Consider the following 20688-nt stretch of genomic DNA (forward strand, 5'->3'; position numbering starts at 1 on the left):
TCTTGTAATAACAACAGTTTTTCTCCACAGAGAAAAGCTGTAATTATTTTAAGAATTAACAAAATAAAAACTTTAAAAAAAATGGCCCGTCAACTATTTTTTGTAGCCCTCATTTTTGTAGCCATGATCAGCATGGTTATGGCTGAAGTAGCCCCATCTGCATCACCTAAATCATCACCCTTATTAGAATCAGCACCAAAATCTTCACCAAAAGCAGCACCAACAATGTCATCAGCACCATCATCTTCTCCAAAAGCATCACCTTTAGCTCCATCACTTGCACCTTCAACTTCTGATAACGAACAAGATATTTCAGCTCCACCAGCACAAGCCAGTGATCCCATTGAGCTATACGCTCCTGGAGCTGCCCCTGCTAGTGATGACTTTGCTCCCGAGGCATCCGAGGCATCCCCGGCAGCTGACGAGGCCGTTAGTGGTGCCGCCGCTATTCGATTCTCTGTCGCTGCTTCCACCATCGCCCTTGTCAGCTTCTTTGCCATCTAATTGAGATAGCTATTTTTATAGTTGATGTTGCTGTTTTTGATGAGGTGTATTGAGATTTGTTTGTGTAGCAACTCAATATTATATAACACTACGTGTTTCGAGTGTATGATTCAATATTACTGATGATTAGGTTAAATCAGATATATAATGAGGAAAAAGTTGCAATAGCCATTTTATTATATTTGCACCATATTGTGATAGTTCTTTCAGATTTTTAAAAGATGTGGTTTTTGATTAACCAAGTTTTATTGATTTGGTTTAGTATTATAACCTAATCTCAATTTAAGATGTGAAGGAAGAAAGACAATTTTAGGTATGTGGATCAAAGTATGAATAAGATCCTTGAATGGAAAAAAAATCATGGTTCTTAAATTATTGGTATAATATAAAAGGAGTAATTGAAAGTTGTTTTAGCTATATCTACATAAATGTAACAGGTTGGTTTGAATTAATTTTTAAACATAAACAAAATATAAACCAATAAAAATATTCAGATTAATTTGGTTTGGGTTTTGTAATTTTTTCTTGCAAAATCAAATCAATAATAAATAGGCTTGTTTAGTTTGATTCAGCCAAGTTGAAAATTTAAAAAACAACTCTTTCCTTTAGAATGTGGATTTTATGTTATTATTACCATTAACATTTTGAGAAAAAATAAAAAAATATAATAACTACAAAATATACAAATACAACATATACTTTTTACGATAATAAAGAAATAATAATACAATAATTATTATTTAGTTCAAAGTAATTAGTTAAATGAAACTAATATATCTTTTTATCAAAAAGAACATAAAAAATATAATAACTACAAAATATACAAATGCAACATATATTTTTTACATAATACAATATTATTATTTAGTTCAAATTTCAAGTAATTAGTTAAATGAAACTAAAATATTTTTATCAAAAGAACATAAAAAAGAAGAAAAATATAGAGAACTAAGCCTCTTGAGATTTAGATTCTCATATAGTTCTCTACACGAATATTTAATATTAGAGAACACTTTCAATTTCTTCCAACTTAGTAAGTCAACTAACACTAGCATTTAGTTAGATGGAAGTTTAATTATTATGTAGTAATTGAATTATGCACTGAGATATTTTATCGGACTCTAATAAGGGATAGTTTAGGTAAAAGAAAGGAAGACTAACAAAAGGGCTAGAAGTGAGGCACCTAGTGAAGCCACCAACCGTCTAAAAATGGGCCAAGACGTTGCTCATATCTTAGTAGCCGCCCACTCGGTTGGACTTAGTTCATCCAAACTCTTTCCCACTTGCCTAGTAAACATGGGAGATGATGTGTCCCGTTATATCAGATTGTAGGAATGGGTCAAATGAGGAATGACTCCTCCCTCCCCATGATCTAGTAGTGGGAGGAAATAAGTTCCTTCAACCCAGACCCAAGAGACCTATATAAACACTCTTCCCCTCAAGGGAAGAAAGAACAGATTCTCAAGTCATACATATTTACTACTACTAAGAGAGCATTACGCTCCTAGTAGCCTTAACACACCATCAGCCTAACCGTCCGCCTGCAACCCAACTGTGCGGGCCACCAACAAGACATTTCATATCATGTGAGTTGGTCCCTTAAATACCCTCGAAAATTATCATATGGAACTTCTCGCCACCGTGAGCAAAGCCTCACTACCAAAATTGTAATACACCTACAAAAACCTCAGAGTCTCTCTGCCATTGTAAAGGGAACACACATCTTTTACTTTTTGACAAGTGCAAATTAAATTGGTGTAATATATTAATCTAAGTTTCAATTCATGGAGACAAAATTAATTCATATTTATGCATTAATATAAATAAATTGTTTAGATTTATAAACCAACAATTGAAAAAAATAACACCAGCTAGCTTCCTCCTGGTATAAGGATAAGTAGCATAATTACCTTAATGAATTAACTTTAATTTGTATGAGAGTTGGATTTTTAAATCACGTTTTTAAAATCACGCTCTAAGAAATATCAACACCATGAAAAATGGCTTAAATCTAGATATTAATGTTGTGAAACCACAACTTTTTACAAATATGTGATTCAACTTTTATAAATGAAATTGATACCTGAATCAATAAAGGCCGGGTTTGGTTACTTTTAAATTCGAACATTAAAATTGAATCAGGTTAATTCATATAGACTAGATTTTTGGGTCATTAATTTAATCTTTAGACTTTTAATTTAAGTCTTTTGAATTTGGGGTCTAAAAGTTAAAATTTTAGGGTATGCAATATGCAAAAATTATAATTATATGTGCATTTTTTAAGAGTTTGGATGCACATATGTTGGTTTAGTGATGCAAAAGATACAATTGACAGTACTTGTAGATTAACCACCTTGTTCTCTTAATATTTCCTCGATACTCTTTTTATTTAAATAAGTGATTTTTGTTGGGGATGTTTCTCACTAGAGAGCATTGAACATTGTGAGACTTCTTCTTTGTGGAGCAACACCTTTGTGAGTGACACGCCACATATTCATCAAAAATCTTAAGGTGATAGGTGAATGGGTTCTCTCACTTATAAATGTTCAAGTCTCCATATTTCCAACCAATATGAGACTATTATCCACACTCCTCACACTTGATACATTCTCAACAATTTTCACATCACTCAAACTATTATTTCATTTTTACCATCGTTTGAATGTGATGTTATATTTGTTAGTTGTCTAGTTGTAGAAATATTTGAGTTTTCAACTTGTTGTGTTTGTTTACTTCAAATTATGATATCAATTCCGACAATTATAGATATTATCAATGAATTATAATATCAGTGTTACATATTTATAGACATGATTATCCCGATCACTTTTAATTTGTCACATACTTTTATACTTTCATTTAGGTGATGTGAGTTTATTATTATTATTATTTTTTTTTATAAGCAAAATTAATTATTATAGTATAAGGGGTACTCTAACTCAATACCATTGAGTTCAACATATTTTTAGACCGTCTAAATAAATTACTACAACCACTTTATTTAAGGAATATTACATGCCATACACATTTTAACATTGGTCAGAACTCCTTTTATTTCACATATCTTCTTTAAATAGAATATTATTCCTCTTGAGCCAAATGCGCCAACGTTTTGCAAGCCATATCATATTCTCCTTGTTTTTTTTCGCTTTACCTTTTATTTCTTTCAAAAAATGATTGAAGTGCACCATCCCACATTTTCCTTAAGCTCGATGATGTCTAACCATTCTGCTACTCGAGTCCAAATTTGGACAGTAATCGAGCACCAGAATAGTAGTTGAGGAAGACTTTTATCCTCCTTAAAACAGAAAATACACACCTTGTCATGCCCAGTGTGAATTAATCATCTTTTCACAAGCTCTTATAGCGTTGATAGTCTTTTTAAAAGTTGTCTCTATCTGAATAATTGTATTTTGGATGATACTTTTGTTCTCCATAGTCTTTCTAACACCTTTATTGTTCCTTCTTCCAATCCGCTTTCTTCGATTAAATTAACTATTGATTTGTAGAATGACTTTACTGCAAACCCTCGTACACAGTATGAGATCCACAAAAAATCTTCCCTACAATTCATTCTAGGAGCAATTTCTAATGTCATCATCATTAACTCCTCCCACTACTCTGCAATCTCCACTACTATGTTAGATTTTAGATATTTAAAGGTTTCATTCCCATACATCTTTTTGCCAACTTCCCATTTTTTTTCAAATTTCATGTTTGTTTTATTTGACTTAATGAACAAATCATGGTATACTTTCATCAACTGTTGAGCGCCTAACCATTTATTTTTCCAAAATGCTGCATTGCTTCCTTCTCCTAACCTCCATGAAATTCTATTTAAAACCACTATATTTCCATCATTGAATTGCTGCCAATTGATTAAAGATCCATTTACCATAGTGACTCCTTCCTACTCCCCATTTTTTATTCTTTGATAAGCATTTTCAGCTTTAGATCCTCATACTTATGCTTGAGAATCCCAACCCATATTTGTTGATGTTCCATTAAAGTTCTCCATTTACACTTGCTCAACAAAGCTTTATTGAATTCTTCAATGTTTTTTACACCTAAGCCTCCCTCCTTTTTTAATTTACAAACATTGAGCCATTTCACCCACGAAATTCCTTTATTCTGCTCAATGCCTCCACATAATTTTTTTGTATTTTAGTGATTTCATTCAATACCTTAACAGGTGCTTTGAAAAAAAGGAAATATCTTAGGATGTTATTAAGTATTGAATTCAATAACACTACTCTTCCACCTATTGACAAATAAGTCCTTATTCATGATGATAGTTTCCTTCTTAAATTGTCCATAGTTGACCTCCATGTAGAGCTTCTCCTAGGATTCGGACGAACATGTAATGGCAAGGAACTTGAAGGGAATTAAGTCCAAACCGCATGACATAAAGTTCGAAGCTGCCACCATAAAACTTTCTTTCACATTTATACCAAAAATCTTACTTTTGAAGAAATTTACACACAATTCGGATACCAATTCAAATCATCTCATTATTAATTTAATGATCCAAATATTTTGCCAAGATCATTACCCTACAATGATGGAGTCTTATGCTAACTGGAGAGTTTGATAGTCGACATGATCATTCACATGAAAACCCTGAAATTCTCCTATGCTAACCACTTTACTTACAAGTCTCTATAGACACTTAGCTCCTATTGAAAATAAGAAGGAGATAGTGGACCCCCTGCCTTAATCTAGGACCTACTATAAAATCATTGGTTGGACTATCATTGACCAAGATAGACATATTGCTAGTGAAATGCAAGCCTCTATCCATAACAACCATTTTTAACCAAAACATAACCTTTTCAACATGTATCTTAAATAGTTCCAACAAACACGTTCGTAGGCTTTTTCAAAGTCTACCTTTAGAATCAAACATTCTCTCTTGACTATGTCTATCACTGCTACAAAAAATACTTACTATTCACAACGGTTGGAGCAGAGATTTAACCATGGGTGATAGTCCGTGATAACCAAGGGTGTGATAGTAAGTTAGTTACTTACCACCACATACTATATGTCATGTTTATAAACTGAATAACATGCTACTATTCACCATGATTAGAATATCCAACCATAGTGAAAAATGGAGAGGTCATGGGTTCGATACCCTACAATGCCATTTTTGGCGTTTTTTAATTTGCATAGCGCGCTGCATATCACCATGGTTGAAAGATCCAATGGTGATGAAATATTTTGTTTTTTTAATATATTTTTTTTTTATTTTACAAAAATCTCATTACTATAACATTTATTTTTGTGAATTAGAACAAATTAAAAACAACTAATAATACATTTGTGAAGCAAAACCAAATTGAAAACTATTATGAACCAAAAATATGTATTACATCAAAAGCAAAGTGGCACCAAAACATCATACATTTTAAACATTACACCAAACAAGAAAACAATCAACATGCGAAATTATTGTGCACTAGATTCATTATTTTTAAAGAAGCAAGATGCAAAACATGGCCAAATGTATTTTGGTGCTTTATCTCTAAAAACTTATATTTTCAAATAATAATACTTGTGAGTGTATAACATTTAGAAATTATAACAAATAATAAATTATGAATAGAAATAAAAAAAATTACTTCTTAGTTTTCTCATATGCATTCTTCATGATCATAACAATAACATACTCATCATCTGTATCATCTTCTTCATATAAAGTGGACACATGTGTAACGAAAAAGGGGTATGAGGAATATCAAAATTTAAATCATGATTTTGATCACTAGGAGGAATGTGTTTTTCTTGGAGAATAATTGACCATCTTTTTTCATAAGGGTCAGTGACATAAAACACTTATTTTGCTTGGGATGCCATGATGGGCGGTTCCATCATATAAGTTATCTTACCAAAGTTAACCCATGTGAATCCTAATTTTTTAACCTGAATTTTTCTGAAGCGTATCAGACCAGGAACAACAACACACCCATTTGTAAATTGAATTAGATCAAAAATTATATTATATCAAATACAAAATTCCATTAATAACCAAAATTTGTCTATTACATCAAAATAAAAATGGCACAAAACAACCTATAATTTACACATCATTACATCAAATAATAGTATATCGGTGTCTTGTCTCTTGGTTTCTTAACTTTAAACACCTATAATTTTAAATAAAAATAATTGTTAGTAAATAATCTTAGAAATTATAACTTACAATAAATTATAAATGAAGAATATAAAATACTTACTTGTTAATTTTCCGATATGTCTTCTTGATGATCGTTACGAATAAAATGCACGTCATCTTTATCAACTTCTTCATATGAAGAAGGAACTTGTGTTGCGTAAGAAGGAGTGAGAGGAATATCAAAATTTTCTTCACTATGAGGAATTTATTTTCCTTGGAGAATAATTGATCATTTACTCGATAAGTCTGAAGGGTCTATCACATCCAAAACTTGTTTTTCTTGAGTAGCCATGATGAATGGTTCGATCATATAAGTTGCCTTGCCAAGATCAACCCGTGTGAATCGTAACTCATCAGCTTGTACACCACTATTAATTGGAACCCACTTGTATTTAAATAAAGGCACTTTGAAAATAACATAATCAATCTCCAAATTTTCCTCAATGACACCATAAAATGCGCTATTTCCAAAAATAGGATTCTTATCTTTCGAAATAGAGAAATACATGATTCACCCTCAACCATAACCTCATTATTTTGCATTGTACTACAATCATCTTTTGCTTTTGTATAAAAGGAAAAATTAGAAATGTCATATGCAATCCAAGTTATCACACTAAATTTTGTCATGTACAACAACTATTTAATTATCTCAGATGCACTATCCTCATTAAAAATCCTCTTATTAAACCAACTTATGAATTTCTTGTTATGCTCTTTCAACAACCATTTTTCATTCATTTAGGGATATTTTTTACTTATAACAGTTTTGTGAGTAGATATGTAAGGTTCAATTTCACTAAGATTATTCATTATATAGAAATGTGCTTCCATAACTACATCCCGAACCATTGACTTAACATTTAAATCTTGAGCGCCTCTACCTCCAAATCTGTCAGCATGACGAGACTTTGGAATTCCTATAGATTCAGTTTCCGACAAGTAGTTTGAACAAAACTCAATAGCTTCTTTAGCGATGTACCTTTCGACGAATGAGGCTTCCGATCGGTGATGATTCTTTGTATATCCTTTAAATATATTCATGTATCTCTCTATTGGATACACCCATCTTAAATAATCTGGACCATAAAATCTGATTTCTATGACTAGACGAACAAGTAAGTAAACCATAATGTCAAAAAATAATGGAGAAAAATACATCTCCAATTGGCACAAGATTATTGCAGCCACATCTTCTAATTCATCTAATTTTTAAAATCAAGAACTTTATTACATATAACATTTAATAGTAATCAAAATCTAGTTATAATTACTCTTACATTTTTTGGAAGGATGCCACGGATAGCCGCTGATAGAAGTTGTTGCATCAAGACATGATAATCATGAGACTTTCAGCCAATTAACTTGAGATCTTTCATTGATACAAGTTTCTTGATGTTTGACGAGTAACCTAGGGGAATTGTGATACCATGAAAACACTCGCAAGAACTTTTATTTTTCTTTTTAGATAATGTGTGACATGTCAGAGGCAAATAAGTTATGTTTCCTCTAACTTCTGGGGTCAACTGTTGTCGTATACCTATCTCCACCATATCTAAACGAAAATTCTTATTATCTTTAGTATTGCCTATAATGTTTAGAAGTGTTCCTATCAAACTATCAAACACATTTTTCTCCACATGCATCACATCAAGACAATATCTTACATCGAGGCTAGAGCAATATGAAAGATCAAAGAACACCGATCTCTTTTTCCAAATATTTCTCTAATGGAAAATTTTTTATTCTTTCTAAAGACAACAATAAGGTGTTTTTATCATTGATAAACTTCATCTCCAATTAAAGGTTTATGAGCAATTTCAAACTCATGCTCTTCGTTAAAAGTCTTCCGCAATCTACGATAAGGATGATTGAATTTTAGAAATTTTTGATGCCCAGGGTAAACAGTCTTTTTTTTTCAAACTCAATCTGGTTAAAACAAATATTAGATTCACATATAGGACATGATTTATGTCCTCTGACATTGTATCTAACCAAATTACCATATGCAGGAAAGTCGTTGATTGTGCAAAATAACATTGCACATACCTTAAACTTTTCACCAGAATATGCTACATCAACGTCAATACCTTCCTCCCACAAAAGTCTTAAATCTTCAATTAATGGACTTAGATAAACATATGTGTTGTTTCCAGGTTGTCTTGGTTCAAAAATCAACATACTTGACAGCATATACTTGTGCTTCGTGCTGAACCATGAAGATAGGTTGTAAATCGTGAGAAGAACATGACACGGAGAATGATTAGTACTCGTATTACAAAAGGGGTTCATCTATCCGTGGAAAGCCCAAGCCTGAGATTTTTTTGCTCAAGGCCAAAATTCGGAAACAGCGAATCAATTTTCTTCAATTGCAAAGAATTAGCTACATGGCGATGTTTCCATCATATTTTATTTCATCTACATGTCATCTGATATTCTTTGCGTCATTCGCATTAGTATAAAGTATCTTTAACCTTGAAATTACTGGAAAGTACCATAAAACTTTAGCATGAGGACACTTCTTACTAACATTTTCGTTGTCATCACCATTGTTATCCTTCAATTTGTAGTGCGATTCACCATATTCCGGACATTGATCCAAATTTTCATACTCTTTCTTGTATAATATGCAATCATTAGGGAATACATGTACTTTGATATACTTCAAACCCATTGGACACAATATCTTATTGGCCTCATAACAACGATTAGAAAATTGTTATCTTCTAGGAGTATTTGTTTCAACAAATCAAGTAATTCAGTGAAACTTTATCCGACCATCCACTTCCTGCCTTCAAATTAAACAATTTCAACAAAGCATACAATCATGTATAACTTATGCCCCCCTTCTACAAAGGCACATCTTTATCACTATATAAAGTTTCATAAATATGGGCTTTCATATAAGACGATTCTCCAATATCACGAATCATATCTTCTAGTCGATCATCCATATATTCTTCATCATCATCCATTTGTGACTTCACATTTCGATTTTTATCCATTTCTCCATGCCACGTCTATGTTGTATAATTTTGACACATTATATCACACACATAGGTGATGTAATATTTCTTTATTTTACCATTTTTTGATATTCCCGCAATTAACACAAGGACAATAAAATACACTCTTATTTCTGGGAAGTTTTTTCCGGTGAATTCAAGGAATTCAAGAACTCATTTCTCATACACCAGACCTAATCTATAAGCTTTTATTCAACTATGATCAATAACAAATTCTGAAATTTATATCAAAATACTGGTGTGAATGATACACTAATGCTACATACAGAACGTACTAATATGGTTATTTGCATATGCATATCCGTCACAATAATATAACACCAAAACCTAATGCATATTTATAACCACATTTATTTATTCACAATGAAAACATAAAGCCTAAAGCATATTCATAACAATAATATAGTTATAACACCAAAATGAAAACAACAAAAACATCACAACGAAAACATCGTAACGCCAGAACATGACACATGACAATAACACATAGCTTTGAAACAAAGAAAACATCACAAAATTTGAATAAACCTAAAACACAAAGTAATCCAATTGCAACAAAATGAAAATCCACACCACATAAAGTAAAACCACACCACAACGTGCGAGATATTAGATTTAATTATTAGATTTAATTCATATTTAAGTTTGTTAGATATTAGATTTAAATATTAGATTTGATTCATATTTAAGTTTGTTAGATATTAGATTTAAATATTAGATTTGATTCATATTTAAGTTTGTTAGAGGCTTATAAATAGGGTGTCAATCATTGTAACTTTTAATCATGTTTTGTAGCCGTCATTCTTAATAGAATATTCATCTTTTATTCTACCTTTGCACCAACAATTGGTATCTAGAGCTCCGGTTCAGATTCATTGGGAAACACGGGAAACACGAGTGAACGTGAGGTCTTGTGTGTTTGGTTTTGATTCTTAGATTCGTGTTGAATCTTGAACAAAATCTGATCAGAATTTTAATTCTGTGGGTTGGGAAACACTGTGTGAGAAATCTGAGTGTACTGTGCAAGGTAGAAAGATGAACGGAAACGGCAACATGAACACCAAACTTCCAGTATTTGACGGTAAAAACTGGAATCGTTGGATGATCCAAATGCGTGTACTGTTCGGTGCTCAAGATGTTCTAGATCTTGTCACTGATGGTTATGTTCCGGTAGCAGCAGATGCGACGGATGAACAGAAAAACGCGCAGAAGGAAGTAAGGAAGAAGGATCAGAAAGCATTGTTCTTCATTCATCAATGTGTTGATGTAAATGTGTTTGAGAAGATTGCAGATTCAACGACAGCAAAGGCTGCGTGGGACACACTGGTTAGATGTTATGGTGGTGACGCATCAGTGAAGAAGGTGAAGCTTCAGTCCTTGAGAAAGCAATATGAGAATCTCAACATGAAGAATAATGAGAAAGTTTCTGAATACATCTCCAGAGTGATTCTGATCACTAATGAGATGAAAGCGTGTGGAGAAACTCTTTCTGAAGAAACAATCATGGAGAAGGTACTGAGATCCCTTACCTGTCAATTTGATTACATTGTGGTAGCAATAGAACATTCCAAAGATCTGAGCACCATGAGAATTGAAGAGCTGCAGAGCAGTCTAGAAGCGCAAGAGTTGCGTTTGACTGAGAGAACTTCTGAAAGGGAAGTAGAGCAGCAGGCTCTGAAAGCAACTTCTGATAGGAGGTATCAGAAGCAGTCAGAAGCCAGGAGAAGATCTGATGGTGGTCAGAAGTCAGAAAGCTCAACCTCTGATAGACAAAAGAATGCTCAGAAGGGAAAAGAGAAGTATGACAAGAAGAAGATCCAATGTTACTGTTGTAAGAAGTTTGGTCACTTTGCTAGAGACTGTTGGTCAAACAAGGAGAGAAAATCAGAAGAAGCAAATATAGCCAGAAGTTCTGATGACGAATCTGTGCTATTGATGGCCTCTGAATCTGATGATATGGATCTGATAGACTGGTGGTATATGGACACTGGCTGTTCAAATCATCTTACTGGAAACAAGAAATGGCTGGTTGACTTTGACTCTGAAAAGAGGACAAAGATCAGATGTGCTGATGACAAATATCTTAATGCAGAAGGTATGGGAAATGTCAGAGTGATTCTGAACAATGGGAAAACAGCATTGATTCAGAACGTGTGGTATGTACCTGGCATCAGAAGCAATCTGATGAGTGTGGGACAATTAATTGAGAAAGGTTTTTCAGTTACCATGAAAGACAATCTTCTGAAGTTGTATGACTGCAATCAGAAGTTGATTATGGAGTCAGAACAGGGAAGGAATAGAACATTCAAGGTGAATGTCAGAACTGCAGACTCAGAATGTCTTAGTGCAACAAGTGCTGAGAAGGAGAGTGAGCTGTGGCACAGAAGATTTGGTCATTTGAATTTCAGAAGCTTAAAACATCTGAATTCAAAGAAGTTGGTACATGGAATTCCTGCAATTAAGAAGCCTGAAAAGTCATGCAAAGTTTGCATGGAAGGAAAACAACCACGATTGCCATTTGCGTCAGAAACTGCTCCAAGAGCAAAACATGCCTTGGGAGTTGTACATTCTGATGTGTGTGGTCCATTTCCAGTAGCATCGATTGGAGGGAATAAATACTTTGTGTTATTTGTTGATGAATTCACAAGAATGACATGGGTATCCCTTATTAAGTTTAAACACGAGGTGTTTGATGAATTCAAGAAGTTCAGAATGAAGGCTGAGAATCAGAGTGGTCAGAAGTTGAAGATTCTTAGAACTGACGGTGGAGGTGAGTATAACTCCAAAGAGTTCCAGAAGTTCTGTGAGGAGAATGGAATTGAGCATGAGGTTACTGCTCCTTATACCCCTCAACACAATGGTCTTGCTGAAAGAAGAAACCGCACTTTGCTTGATATGGTGAGAAGCATGCTAAAGGAGAAGAAGCTTCCTCAGAAGCTCTGGGGAGAAGCTGTTGCCACCGCAACGTATGTACTCAACCGATGTCCTACGAAGAAGTTGAAGGAAATAGTTCCAATACAGAAGTGGACTGGAGATAAGCAAAGTGTTAGTCATCTGAAGGTGTTTGGTTCTGTTTGCTATAAACATGTTCCAGAAGCCAGAAGACAGAAGCTGGATGATAGAAGCAAAGTGATGATTCTGATAGGGTACCACAGTACAGGTGCATATAAGCTCTATTGTCCAGAAACCAATAAAATTGAATTCAGCAGAGATGTGATTGTGAAGGAATCAGAAGTTTGGAATTGGGATAAGTCTCAATCTGACTCTGATGTTAGAACCTCTGAAGAAAGGTCAGAGTTCAGAATTTCTGAGGTTGGAGTAAACTCTGACGTTGATTCTGATTCTGATAGTGATTCTGACTCTGGAGAAGACTCAGAAGATGAAGGTGACTCTGATGATCCAGATTCTGATGACCCAGACTCTGATGGTAATCCAGATTCTGGTGGCAATTCAGACTCTGGGAATATGCCAGACCCTGAAGATGGTCAAAGCTCTGGAGGAAGTCAACCATCTGAAGCTAGAAACTCTGAAGCTCAAGACTCTGAAAAAGTTCAGAGACCACAAAGAATCAGAAACATCCCCAGAAGATATGCAGAATTTGATATGCTGCAAGACACTGAAGTAGACTCTGAAGGAGAAGTTATTCAGTGTGCCATGTTAGTAGACTCTGAACCCATAAGTACAGAAGAGGCTCTTAAGCAGAAGCTCTGGCTGAAGGCCATGAAAGAAGAACTTGATGCTATAGAGAGAAACAAGACATGGAAGCTGACAGAACTTCCAACAGACAAGAAAGCCATCAGCGTCAGATGGGTTTTCAAGCAGAAGTTAAAGCCAGATGGTTCAATTGGCAAACATAAAGCAAGGTTGGTAGCCAGAGGATTTCTACAGAAACCTGGGCTAGATTACTCTGAAGTGTTTGCACCTGTAGCAAGACATGAAACAATCAGAATGGTGATTGCAATAGCTGCTAACAGGAATTGGCCTCTGATGCATTTAGATGTAAAATCTGCATTTCTGAACGGTCTATTAGAAGAAGAAGTTTACGTGTCACAACCTCCTGGATTTGTGAAAAAGAATCAGGAAGGGATGGTGTACAGATTATACAAAGCTCTATATGGATTGAAACAAGCGCCCAGAGCTTGGAATAAGAAGATTGATTCATTTTTCAAGAAGCAAGGCTTTCAGAAATGTGAGATGGAGTACGGTGTCTATGTTCAGCATACTTCTGAAGGAAATATGACTCTGGTATGTTTATATGTTGATGATATACTGCTGACTGGAAGTTCTGAACAGGAGATAGCCAAGTTCAAGAAAGTTCTGATGAATGAATTCGAAATGACTGATCTAGGCAAAATGACATACTTTCTAGGGATGGAGTTCAGATACTCTGAGAAAGGTATTATTTTGCATCAGCTCAAGTATGAATTAGAACTTCTGAAGAGATTTGATCTGAAGAATTATAAGATTGCTGTTACTGCATGCCAAGCTGTGTGGATTCTGAATCTATTGCAGGATCTGAAGATTAAAGTAAACAAACCTCTGAAGCTGATGATTGACAACAAGTCTGCAATCAATCTTGCCAGAAACCCAGTGTTGCATGGGAGAAGCAAGCACATTGAGACCAAGTATCATTTTCTGAGACATCAAGTTCAGAGGGGAGTGTTAGAAGTTGTACACTGCAGCACTCAGAAGCAGTTGGCAGATGTTCTGACGAAAGCTATCAAGACTGATCAATTTCTCAGATTAAGGGATGGAATTGGTGTTACAAGTTTTGATGGAATATGAATTAAGGGATGGTATTAGATTTAATTATTAGATTTAATTCATATTTAAGTTTGTTAGATATTAGATTTAAATATTAGATTTGATTCATATTTAAGTTTGTTAGATATTAGATTTAAATATTAGATTTGATTCATATTTAAGTTTGTTAGAGGCTTATAAATAGGGTGTCAATCATTGTAACTTTTAATCATGTTTTGTAGCCGTCATTCTTAATAGAATATTCATCTTTTATTCTACCTTTGCACCAACACGAGAGAGACCAAGAAATGAACAATGAACAACAAACATAGAAAGGTAACGTACTGTACTTCGTAGAGGAGGAAGATACCAAGAAATAATATTTGTTCCAATAATTGAATGAAGATGGTGAAGATTTCGCTATCGCTATAGTCTCATTCGTTATGGCATCCTTGTGTGTTATGAACGAAATAAGAACCTGTTATATTTTAATTTTGTAGGAAAAAAATTCACAACAGTTGCAAACAACAACCGTAGTAAAATTATGGAAAATATAACCATGGTTGATTGAAACAACCGTAGTTATTCTAGTTTCAATTTTTATATAACAATAAATATTAAGGGACACACGCTTATTTTCATTGAAAAATGGAAAAATATTGATGTTGAGATTCAAAGCTTGTTACTCATATTCTACGACCATGATTATTATAGGAACCGTGATAAAAAATGTTTTATTAAAATAAAATAAAAACATGCACGTTAAAAATGAGATATTACTACGGTTGGCAAAATGACCATAGGAATATTGTGTTACCATAAGTATATTTTGTAGTAGTGACAATGCAATACTACAACAACAATATATAACATTCTCAACAAAACAAAAACAATCTCAATCTCATTCAATCACAACAACATAAAACATTAAACAACAACAAAAACCTATTAATATCTCAACAAAATATAAGATTCAATCACAATCCAAATAACAACATACAATATTAAAACTCTACACACCTTCTAACATGAATAGTGATGAAATATTTCATGTAACATAACTATGAAGAAGAAGAAGAGTCAAAGAATTGAGTTTTGTGTACCCTTCTTGCAAGTTTCGTCTTTATCCTCATTGATTCGAACCTGATATGATGGAGTTTGTTTCGTGTGTTTATGGAGATTAGTCTTTATTTTCACACAATTATGTTCTAAAGGATTTTTGCCAGGGTATTATTCTATTATGAAGCAAATAAACTACTACTTGTTATGTTTTAATTTATTAAGAGGAACACTTTTCACCACAGTTGATAATAACAAAGTAGGGATATCTTATGCATGTTACTACTATAACCTTTACAATTTCCATCTATGGTGAAAGGTTATAGTGATTTGTCTATAAAAGCTCAACACGTGCGACATTCACCTTTTTACTAAACTTATCATTGATCAAAAGTTATAAGGTTTAGGTTTTGAAGATTCTAATACAATATATTGAAAAATTATGTTTGAAGATTAATGTTGAGTTTCACTTTATCAAGTAAACGATGTGCTTGAATATTAACATTGATCTTCAAAACCAAAATTTTCAAGATAGTAAAATGAGTGAAGATATAGCACACAAAGCGTCCTTCAGATTGTAAAAACTAAACTGTATGTGATGGGATTCGAAGATTGTCCCTTAGATATTGCACACAAAAACGATCATGACATTATAAAAAGGAACGATATTTTTCACCACATTTGAAAAACTTGACCGTGATGAAAAACATTTTAATTTTAATATAAATATTAAAATTAAGGGTTCACTTCCTTTTTGTAACAAAAAAATAAAAATTATTGGTGCTGAAAATCAAAGATGTCACTCCTTAACCTGTCACCATAGTTGTTAGAATGGACCGTGGTGAAAAATGTTATATTGATTAACGAAAAATAAAGGCACCTAAATGAATAGATGTTATTACGGTGGATTGTATGACCGAAATGAAAGTATATTACTAAAATCTATATTTTGTAGTAGAGTATTAATTTGTTTGAGAACTAATACTCCATCAAGGATATGTGTTCCTTATACAAAAATTGTTTGGCTCTTTGACATTATCTTCCCAATAAACCTTTTGATTCTTGAAACTATGTTTTTAAAAATGATATTTTGTACAAACACCAACTAAACATATACTCTTTCATTTCTGGTGTATTATCTATTTTCTGAAATCTTGTTTGTTTATTGTTGATTTAAACCTTTTTCAATTATAACAACATTACAATTTTGTCATTTTAAATTTATTCTACCCAATTGAATAAATAAATATTTATTTTAGTAAATAAAAATTATAAAAAAAGAAACAATGTGCACATTGAGAAGTACTAAAATAATTTTATATAACCAACACTAACTGCATTTCATTTCATTTCATTTCATTTCCATAATACAACCAACATTGTCATGTAATCATCACAATATATGAAAAGAAAAAGGCATAGGTTGTAATTAATTAACTTAACCCAAAAGTAAATAACTTAATAACCAAATGTATAAAACTTGCAATTGCATACTATAAAAAAAATTAAATTATTGAAAAAAAATAATAGACGAAAAAAATCAAATATAAATTTTATTTTTTTCGTCTCTAAATTTTTTTCATTAATTCAACTTTTTTTAATAGCGACCGAATAATCAACAACGCGCACCTTTCTTACAATTAAGCACACCAGAAGTCGAAGTAATTGAGTCAACAAGAGAAGCTGGTCTTGCACTAAGACTTGAAGCCCTAGCATAGATAGAAGAAGAAGCACTAGCACCAGTTTGTGTAAAGAATGCTCCATTTAAGAACAAATCACCTTCTGATCTCCAATTCCAAGTATTGTATTCACTTTCTGAAGCATCTTCATGTTTTGTTACTTCTTTGCTAAATCTGTTGTTTGGTGCAAGAAATCTGTTTCCTTGGCTGTTGATTGTAGGGTTTGCACTTCCTCCAATTGCATACATTTCCCAATGTGTGTAATCATTGTTTACTACATGGAAATATCCATGTCTACACCTGAAAATAATTATATGTAGAAATGTGTTACAAATATAATCTCTTATATTTATTTTTTTCATTTATTTTTTAGACATAAAAAACTAACATTAATGATAGTTTACTATTAAAAAGTTTTCCTATAAAATTTAAGTTGTTTAAATGAAAAGTCAAGAAAAAAAATTTGTGTGACAAATAATTTTTTGAAAATTAGTCTTTATAATTTATCTTCAATAAATTTACATTATGATATGATCAATGTGAAGTTTATTTAATGTGTTACCTCATAATCTCTATAACAAAAACTAATCAAAAAATTATTTTAAATATCTTTTTTTGCTTAATGTATTTGCCAACTGTAAAAATCAGAGATTATTTTGATGAATTATGCTTAGAAATGTGATGTTTAATAATTTGTCTAATTACTCCGAGTTTTTACTATAAACCATGCATGGCCTTTATTTTTTTGAACCACTAAGATAAATAAAAAAGTACATTAAATTTTTTTTCTTAAAAAAGTAAGATTGTACCATCATATAAATTAATACATACCTTGGCATTCTTTGGACAAGCCCTTCACCAAAATGATTAAAAGCAATGGTAACTTGCATGTCCTTATCTTGTGTATAAGAATCACTATGTCCCAAAAGCATAACCTTATCATGATGAGTCATATAATTATTCGAAATAGTAATAGCTGTTGATCCATGAATAACATCAATAAGTCCATCACGACAATTAGACAAAGAACAATGATCAATCCAAACATGTTTAGAATTAAACACAGAAATTCCATCACCATCAGAAACTCTCCAAAAACCACTATGTTCGGGTGAATCCCTTATATCAGTGTTCCCTAATGGTTTACAATCATGAACATTAATACCATGTATTATAACGTTGTTAACATAATGTATTGTCACACATCCACCATTTGCTATGTGAACATTCGCGCCTCGCCCATCGATTGTTTTGTATGAGTTTACTAAGAGTTCTTGTTTTAGTGTGATTACCATGTCTCTTTGAAAAATTATCCATAAGGGTTCGTCTTGAATTGTGGCATGTCTTAGGGTTCCAGGTTTAGGGTTTACTGGATCATCGTCACCTGAATCAGTGACGATGTAGATTTTACCGTTTTTTCCACCGATTGCGTCTTTGCCAAATCCTATTGCACAATCTGCTAGTCTTTGTCTGTTGTTTTGCCAATTTGGATCACATCTCCAACAATCATCAATTGGGTTGCCTGTTCCACATGATAAATAACCCAAGTTTCTCCTAGAGGCATTGATGCTCCTATAATAACAAAAATTAAAATCAATTCATTAATTCAAATGCCTAATACAATTTTCTTACCATTATTTAGCTAGTTGATTAAATGGAGTGGAGGACAAAAAACACAAAAAATTGAAACTCATAAACAATATAGAATCAAAATATGTTTAAACCATGTTTATAATATAAACTTCTTTGTCACTTCAAAAAAATAATATAAATTTCATCATCTACTTGTAATGAATATCACTTTTGAAAAAAAAAAGTCTCAAGATAAACACTTAATGAAGTCATAGACTATAATGCTTGCATATAAGATAATTAAGAAGAAAAAAAATAAATGCCTATAGTTATTTATTACCTTTGCACATCTTGTACAACTAGTTCAGGATCTTGAACTGCAGAGGATGAAACAAAATTTGAAGTAAGAAAAGAAAGAGCAAAAAGAATGAAGAAGCAAGAAAGTGAAGTCATATTTTTGAAAGTGATAATTGTGGTGAAATTGGAAGGTGAAAGAAAGGTGTTTTTATAGAAAGAAAAAGCCGAGAGTGATGGCGTGATTAATATTATCAATTATGTGGGCTCCATTCACTTTTTATCGTAATTTATGGATTTGTTAACCAAAGTGTTTTTCTTATGTGATAATAGTGTTAGTTAGTTTCACTTTCACATTTAGTTACAGTTTGAAACCGTTATGTTAACTTCAAAGGACTTAAAGTCAAATTGGTTGACCTCTTTGGATGGATGATAATGGTCCACTAAATTGTGATATTATTACTATTGTGTTTTTTGTTTAATGTATGAGATAAACATGATTAATAAATGTAATAATTCAAAAACACTTGAATAAGATGATAATGGATTTCTTTTCGAGGTTTTGAATTCTAATCTAGTTTGGGGTATATAAAGGTGATAATTTTTTTTAAGAAATTTTTTTATCATTTATTATAATTCTATTTCGTTTGAAGAAGTCTCTGCAACTGCGTGTAGATGATATTCGCTTACAAATAAAAATGATTTTCAATTGAAAAAAAAGTATAGCAACGCGATGAAGTACATGAAAAAAAACTCCCATTAATTTACAGTGTGAAAATTTTCTTGGTGTGTTTAAATTGATAAAGTGAAAGTTACATCAATGTCTTTTTTTCTCTCCATATTTTCATTCCTGAAATTGTGCCATGTTCTATTACAGTGATTACCACATGCAAAAAACCTGATAAGTAGCAAACTACTTTTGATTTAATGTAAAAAGACTTGAGAATATTACGGTTTGTATGCGTGCTAATCTGACTTTTAACTTTTAAGGTGGCACTTTGCCTAATTTTTGCTTTTTTTTTATTAAACCAACGTTTTGTTTATGATAAACTCACTGGTAAAAAAATGCAGCTATCAAATACATAAATACTACAAAATATATTGGTTTTAAGTATTATTAAAATTATTTTTAAGAATCCTTTAGGATTTTTGTGGTTTGTACTTACAATTTATAAATTTTAATTTTAAAAGATCAACACCAGGATTTATCTTAATTTTTAAAAAAATGAATATTTGTATTACTATTTTTAATTTTTTTAACAAAAGAAACTTATTTAATTAATTTGTTAAGCTTCGTGAGTTATCTATGGTCTAACACGAGCCAATATATCACAATCATTAAAGAAATCGTTTACCATGTGGCAGACACACATCAAAAGAGTATTCACGCATCCTTAGAGTTTAGATTTTTGTGTTTTGTAGTGTTTGTTACAAGCATTTAGGGAGAGTGTTTGAGTGAAAGTGAGGGGATCTCAGATTCAAAGGGAACTTGAGTTGAAATTCACATGTATTATTAGAAAAAAGGCATTAAATTGGGAGAATTTAGATGTGACCGTTATGTACTATTGACTACTTATAATTAATGAATTTCCTTTTAGTTGGGCTACAATTCCCCGAACTTGGTGACAATTAC

The 20688-nt window shown here is 32.4% G+C and overlaps 2 protein-coding genes across 2 annotated transcripts; one reads left to right on the plus strand and one right to left on the minus strand.

The window, feature by feature from the left end:
* LOC127115551 (classical arabinogalactan protein 6) lies at positions 1–671 on the plus strand. Its single transcript, XM_051047068.1, has one exon. The coding sequence runs from the start codon at positions 82–84 to the stop codon at positions 502–504; it is 423 nt and encodes a 140-aa protein (XP_050903025.1). The 5' UTR covers positions 1–81; the 3' UTR covers positions 505–671.
* A 16150-nt stretch (positions 672–16821) lies between these two features.
* On the minus strand, positions 16822–19241 carry LOC127123586 (pectate lyase). The gene is made up of 3 exons (XM_051053792.1): positions 19102–19241; positions 18021–18761; positions 16822–17489 (listed from the first exon to the last, which is right to left on the minus strand). Exons 1-3 carry the CDS (start codon positions 19212–19214, stop codon positions 17126–17128), a joined length of 1218 nt encoding a protein of 405 aa, XP_050909749.1. The 5' UTR covers positions 19215–19241; the 3' UTR covers positions 16822–17125.
* Between the last annotated feature and the right edge of the window lie 1447 nt (positions 19242–20688).

The sequence above is a fragment of the Lathyrus oleraceus genome, chromosome 1, assembly GCF_024323335.1.
Source record: "Lathyrus oleraceus cultivar Zhongwan6 chromosome 1, CAAS_Psat_ZW6_1.0, whole genome shotgun sequence".
Taxonomy (NCBI): domain Eukaryota; kingdom Viridiplantae; phylum Streptophyta; class Magnoliopsida; order Fabales; family Fabaceae; genus Lathyrus; species Lathyrus oleraceus.

Excerpts from the sequence above, each read along its gene's own strand:
- LOC127115551 (XM_051047068.1), top strand. The coding sequence starts at position 82 with ATGGCCCGTCAACTATTTTTTGTAGCCCTCATTTTTGTAGCCATGATC.
- LOC127123586 (XM_051053792.1), bottom strand. The coding sequence starts at position 19,214 with ATGACTTCACTTTCTTGCTTCTTCATTCTTTTTGCTCTTTCTTTTCTT. Across the intron at positions 18,762-19,101 it reads GTTGTACAAGATGTGCAAAG|GAGCATCAATGCCTCTAGGA; the intron begins GTAATAAATAAC and ends TTGTTATTATAG. Across the intron at positions 17,490-18,020 it reads CTTGTCCAAAGAATGCCAAG|GTGTAGACATGGATATTTCC; the intron begins GTATGTATTAAT and ends AATTATTTTCAG.